General features: G+C 37.9%; 1 protein-coding gene across 3 annotated transcripts; it reads right to left on the bottom strand.

Annotated features, from left to right (window-relative positions):
- Nucleotides 1-17: 17 nt before the first annotated feature.
- On the bottom strand, nt 18-5,799 carry LOC108260021 (annexin A1). 3 transcript variants are annotated; one of them, XM_017459927.3, is made up of 13 exons: nt 5,751-5,799; nt 5,426-5,495; nt 5,162-5,276; nt 3,766-3,860; nt 3,558-3,671; nt 3,380-3,470; nt 3,193-3,272; nt 2,697-2,753; nt 2,385-2,478; nt 1,761-1,856; nt 1,410-1,468; nt 335-457; nt 18-214 (listed from the first exon to the last, which is right to left on the bottom strand). In XM_017459927.3, the coding sequence occupies exons 2-13, from the start codon at nt 5,483-5,485 to the stop codon at nt 149-151; spliced, it is 1,050 nt and encodes a 349-aa protein (XP_017315416.1). In that variant the 5' UTR covers nt 5,486-5,495; nt 5,751-5,799; the 3' UTR covers nt 18-148. The 3 variants fall into 3 exon arrangements, with proteins under 3 accessions (XP_017315416.1, XP_017315418.1, XP_017315417.1); XM_017459929.3 differs by lacking the exon at nt 5,751-5,799 and adding an exon at nt 5,618-5,741; XM_017459928.2 differs by lacking the exon at nt 5,751-5,799 and adding an exon at nt 5,602-5,737.
- Between the last annotated feature and the right edge of the window lie 546 nt (nt 5,800-6,345).

Below are 6,345 nucleotides of genomic sequence, written 5' to 3'. Positions count from 1 at the left end.
CCAAGTCAGTTTGGGAAAGTTTTAGAGAAGTAGCTTTATTAAGATAGAATGTAATTACACACCGATTCAGTACAATGAGCATTTTTTTTTTTCTTCAGATGTGCAGCTCTGAACAGTAAAATAGCTTGAACATTTTGAAAATGCATGCTCAGACTCCTGTTTGGTCTCCACAGAGCACCAGGAGAATTTTCTGATAGTCCCCCTTGGTTTCTGCCTGTAAAGACCAAATTTGTTAGTTATTAAATAACCGTCTATGGTCATCAGTGAACAGTGAAATTTCAAACATCAATCATGTTTTTTATTTTTATTTGAATAAAATCTCAGTGTGACTCACGAGAACGTCTTGCTGAAGCACTTTTCCGTACATCCTTTTGTACTCCTGAATGATTTTCTGCAGGTCCACTTCAGAGCGACTCACTATGATCCGAATCATTGTGTCATGGTCATCCAACATGCCCTGAGGATGGAGCAGGTCTGATCAGAACTCCAGTCAAATACAGTAAGTACAATTAAATCCAAAATTATTGGCATCCCTCATGAAAATGGGCAAAGATTATTGTATAAAATAAACATTTTATACAACTTTTGTTTTCTTTCATACTAAGCATTTTAGGAACACAGAGGAAGTTATTTGTCAAAGAATAGGACTTCCTCTGAAAAAAAAAAAAAACATAAGTAAGAAATTACTGGCACCCCATGGAATATTGGAGATACAATCTAAACTAATGATCATGCCTGATATTAGGCTATACTGGGTTGCAAACAGAGTTATAAGGGGTGCCAATATTTTGTTCTTTGATGAATAGCATTTTCATAAAAACTGCTTTTTAAAATAGTATTTTCTCTAAAGAATCCATAGAATATTGGAGATAAATGCAAAGGTGTGCCAATAATTTTATTAGCAATCATTTTAAATATCCAATGTTTTCAATAAATAAATACATTTTTAAAAAATGTACCGCTTAGAAGGAAAAAAACTGGAATTCCTTGTTTAAAATATAACTAATCGGCGCCCCCTTCTGTTCACACTTAACATTTCACTCATCGTGTGTGTGTGGGGGGGAGGCGGGGGGGTGCTCATTTTCTCAAAGGGTGCTAATAATTCTAGACTGCACCTGGCTGAACAATTTCAGAGAAGCATAATTGCCTAATATACGTACATATTTATTCACTCTGACCAATTGTCTTGCTGACTAAATTTTAAAGTAAGAATAAAACAGATGTATTTGGGGGGGGGGGGTTGTTGTAGTTATGTTGTTGTTGTTTTTTTGGGATACAGTGTATTCAAAGATTGTGATACATTCAGTTATCATTATTCAGAATGTAACAAAATTCCAGATGACATTTCATTTTATTTTGTTCAGTAGATAGATTTTGTAGATAAACAAACCTCAAGCCTCAAGTTTTACCTTCATGGCCAGATGCATCCTTTCAGCAAAGTAGGCAGGTTTGTTCCAGGCTGCTTTCACTGTATAAACAACAATCCCATTGTACAGTCATGCTCGAGGCATCAATACAATACAGATTTAAACAAATAAGTGTATAAGTGTGTTGTGTAATCATGCGTTATTGGCAGCTTGGAAACTCCGTATATTTACATTCACATCTACAGCATTTAGCAGACACCCTTATCCTTATCCTTATCCAGAACTACTTAATGTCCTTTGTATTCTCTATCAAAAACACATCTTCATGCTACTATCACTCGATCAGGGACTAAGAGAACCATCAGCCTTACATATTTACACATCTAGACTTACCCAGGGTCATTAGGCAATCCTCAGTGTCTCCACTTAGTTCCTGCTTCACTGCCTGAGCAAACCCCTCTGTGCCAAACTTATCATACGCCTTGAAAACTGAGAACACACACATCCTTATAAAACACAGAGGTGCCAACATTTATGGTTTACTTACCTACATTTACTTTTTCTGGCAATACAGAAACAGAAAACTCTGGTCTGACCAAAGCTAAATAAAATCAGCTGAATTTGCTGACTCGCTGAAGGGGAAAGGACGTGGGACGTGAAAGACGCATTTGTTTCTGCTGGCAAATTTTTTACGTATGTGAACTTTAACAGTGTGGATTCATAAGCCACCATTTATCGAGTCAGAAGATGGGAACTGAGGTTCTTTAGTCTGAAAAAAAAAATGAGATTTTTTTTCTTATTACTTAAGCCAGATTCAGACCGTGTGATTGCAGCAGTCTTTTAAGATGAGTGTTTATCACACTGAGCGTATCCACTACTGTATGTGTAGCTGTCCTGTGAGCTTTGTGTTGGACTCCAGAGCTCCAGGGCTGGAGCTGTACACCCCTGGTATAAATGGCTTGTGCATCTTATTTTATTTAGTTGCTCAATTCATTGTTGATCATGTCGTGTACTTACTTTTGCACAACTGGGCATCACCTCTGGAGGTAAGAACGTCGATGAACACAGAAGACACCGTTCCGAGCCTTTTTTCTCCGGCTTCAAACAGCGCCTGAGACCACCATTTAAACCCAACATTACAGCACTGCATGTAGGAAATGTGTCTGTAGAGTTTCTCTTAGATATACTGTTGTTATTTCTATGGGTAATGGATGCGGTATTCAAAACCGGCTAATTGATATGATACACGTGAAAGATACACGTTCATGGATTGATGTATTGTGGGGGGAAAAAAAAACATTTTGATTGTTTGCTTGAAAACGATCTCACCTTGGCCTCACTTTTTGCGAGCCCATCGTCAATGTCACGATCCTCCTTTCTGATACCCTGCGTTAATAAAGCGGGTTAAGTTTGAATTCAAATAAAGGTAGTGTTCATAAGGCTGCGCAATCCTGGTATGACAAAATAACATAAACCTGAATCTGAAGCTGGCTTTTATTCGAATGTCATGACAGATGACTTTGTAGCATGGTGGATTTCGGGTACGTGAAAACTTTTCTAAAAGAAGTGTGTAGTCTGAACAGTGAGAATTATGACACTGTAACAGCAGAGTTGTGCATATTTCCATCGGTGTTCTACTTTAAGTCAGCCTGGACAGTATCATAATACGACCTTATGTCAACGTCTCACCAAAATTTTAACGACGGCTATAAGAATAAGCCTTTATTAATATGTGTAGCTTTATGTCAGCTTTATGCATACGTCATGCAGCCCTATAGCATGTTACCTTTGTTTATAGTTTTCTTAACAAATGATAGATTCGTACCTTGGACAAGGCGAGTAGAGCCGTCTGGTAATGTCCGCTAGTGTCACCTCGAATATCGTGCTCCAGTTCCTTTCCATATGCTGTGATCCGTACGTACATAATTGTGAATGCAATATGAATTCGGCTTTACGCTTGTAAATATCTATCCAGAGTAATATACGTGACATGTACAGATCGCAGTATTTACCATCTTTATAGGCAGTTTTTAACAACTGAATTTCCTGGTTTGATCTCGTTCCCAGAATTTCATTCAGCACCTTTTCCTTGGTTCCCAAACCCTAAATGTGAAGGAAATATTTACATTTTTGAAGACCCTCTGAAAAAAAAGGTAGTGAAACGTTTCGTGCTGAATTACTGTGCATTACCTTCAGGGCCTGTTTGAGTTCATGGGCATCGTACTGCGCTGGAGTCATCAGCAGGGCCAGGGCCACATTTTTGTAGTGGGACTTCAAGACCGAATTTAAAGTCTTCACTAAATCCTAAAAAAAAAAAAAAAAACAGGAGCATATTAGCACGCTGAATGGATGGCATGTGTTACAGATAGTCTGCAGTTCTTGTACGTGAGGGTCTCACTTTTCCAGAGTCTTGTTGAAAAGCTGCTTTGATTTCCTGTCTCTGCGCATTAGTCCGTCTAGCTAGTATCTCTGTAATGGCGTTTTCATCCACACCTGCACACAGAGAGAATATAGACACCTCGATATGCTACGCAACAGAAACACCACAAACCGATTCACACTGTAACCACTGTATTATTCACTGAAACTGGAATCAGCCAAATAATCACTATTACTGTAACGATTATACAGTATGTAACTATAAATGAACAGTTCACGGCAACTTGATGTAACTTTGTTTAATTGTGAAATGTACAATGTTGTGAAAAAATGCAAAATTGCTCACTACTGCATAATTCGGTAGATTATTTTTTTTGTGTGTTGAATTTTCCACAGGGAAAATAATAACGTGTTAATTAAGCAACCATTGGTCACTTTTAATGACCAATAATTTCTCTGAAAGACTCAACACTATGTGGCGCTTGTCAAAGTCGCTCAGATCCTTACACTTGCCCATTTTTCCTGCTTCCAACACATCAACTTCAAGAACTCACTGTTCACGTGCTGCCTAATATATCCCACCCCTTGACAGGTGCCACTGTAACGAGATAATCAATGTCATTCACGTCACCTGTCAGTGGTTTTAATGTTATGGCTGATCGGTGTACAGTATCAAAACGAAGTGCTAAAACTCACTTGTCAAGACGACGAACATTAGCCTGAAAAAGATTTCAGGCAGGTGTAAAGCTAACCGAAATGTATAACAGTAACCTGAGCGAGCAACAGTAACTCTTAAAAATGATTTAATGTAAACACTATATAGAATTCCCTGAAATTGTATTTGAAGATTCACACACTAGCTAGCTAACCGAGTTGGCTAAATGATTCAGAAGTTAACTTCTTAAGTAAACAGCACATTAGGAAGAATTCATTTTGGCCATTTTAGCTAATTCGTTTCAACAGTAGACTTGTGGGAACACTCTGAAGGTAAAAGGAGAGTCTTGACATCGCTGCTCAAGTGCTCAGGTGCTTCTGACTAGACGTAGACTGCAGCTGAACATCCCATTGAATTTACTGTGAACACCTTCGATGCTACATATTTTCTCAGAATGCAGTAAAGAATGAAAACAGCTGTAAAGAAATAAAACAGTATGTTACTGTTAAAAAAAAAATCTATAAAATTCCTAAAAGTAAATGTTGGTCCCAGATGAGCTTAAGTGTGCTAGCATGGCATTCTATATATAGTATTTTGGACAATTAGTAAGCTAATGGCCATTAACCATCAGTCTCTCACACACACACTATCCACCACTGTACAGGAAAGCATTTAAAGGCAGTTTCTCACACTGACCTGAGCACTGAAACTAACACATACTTAGTTTCATTTGAGAGCCCTTTGGTTTCAGAAGCACTACCTTTGGTTTCAATGGCTTCTTTTAAAGCAGCACCATCTCTGCTGGCGTTGAAGTTTGGATCAGGCCGGACAGTACCATAGTACGGGGTGGCGCTTCCTTTAGAAGAATCTTTGCCCTGTTGTTCACAGACAAGAGCTTTAGCAAACAGAACATTTATAAAACATCTACGTACACTATTATTATTATGTCTTGAAAACCAAGCACAGACACAACATCACAAGTAAATAATAATAAATAAAAAAAAACAGTAGGCTTTGAACAAACCGAATTGTCTTTTGGCTTGTCATCAGTTAATCCTTTAAATAATTTATGGAAAAATGACATCTTGAGGGCTCTAAAAGACACAAGTGGGCGAATTATTAATCACATCCTTCACACAAATGTCATTTCTATGTGAACATTAATAACCACTTACAACATTTTAGCTCAGTAGAACGTACCAGAAAAATCACTGACCAATAATTTGTTCAAGATTTCTTGCCAAGATTTGTTTTCAAGAATGTCATAAGCTGTTTTCGATCCATTTCCTAGGTTTCAAATGATAATCACAGCTGTCAGAACATCTCATAAGTGTAAAACTGAGTCTCACCTGTGTTGCAAAGGTTGCAGGGATCAGACTTAAATGATTGGTAGAGGAACAGAACTCACAATAACTTGCTGCACTGGTGCAAACTGGGTGGAGATTGTGGAATCAGGTCCTACTGGTTGTACCTGACTGCATGCTAGTTATTGCATAAGAAGCTATTTATACTGGTTCTCTGCAGGAGCTTAACCTGGCCTGGGCATTCGGGGCTCCAGCTCTGAAGATTTTTTCTATAGTCCTGAATAATTCTCTACTTGGAGCAGTTTTTCACTACACCACTGAACATCAGTCAAAGAAGAAAATTGTTGTAATTTTGTATCTTCAGTGAATGGAGTGTTGTATTTATCTTCAGAGAACTGAGACGAGACCAATCAGACAGGGTTAACAGGAAAATATGTGGAAATACTTGTGTCTTATTGGCTGACAGCTCTCATTCCTGCCAAACGCTACCTCACATTCAATTAGTGTGAGGGGTGAAATGGTAAAAATAAATAAATAAATAAATAAATAAATACCAGTAAAGGGGTTAAAATTGAAACACTAACATCCTCTGATGCTGAGCAGGAAAACAAGGTGTGTAAATGAAAATAAAAACACATAC

The sequence above is a fragment of the Ictalurus punctatus genome, chromosome 28, assembly GCF_001660625.3.
Source record: "Ictalurus punctatus breed USDA103 chromosome 28, Coco_2.0, whole genome shotgun sequence".
NCBI classification, from domain to species: Eukaryota; Metazoa; Chordata; class Actinopteri; order Siluriformes; family Ictaluridae; genus Ictalurus; species Ictalurus punctatus.
Note: the sequence above shows the minus strand (reverse complement) of the source record. Positions and strands in the feature narration are given on the sequence as shown.

What these genes read in the sequence shown, in the direction of transcription:
- LOC108260021 (XM_017459927.3), bottom strand. Translation starts at nt 5,485, where the DNA reads ATGTCATTTTTCCATAAATTATTTAAAGGATTAACTGATGACAAGCCA. An exon ending in AACTCAAACAGGCCCTGAAG is followed by an intron (nt 3,471 to 3,557) that starts GTAATGCACAGT and finishes CTTCACATTTAG; the next exon opens with GGTTTGGGAACCAAGGAAAA. An exon ending in GGATTGCCTAATGACCCTGG is followed by an intron (nt 1,469 to 1,760) that starts GTAAGTCTAGAT and finishes TTGTTTATACAG; the next exon opens with TGAAAGCAGCCTGGAACAAA.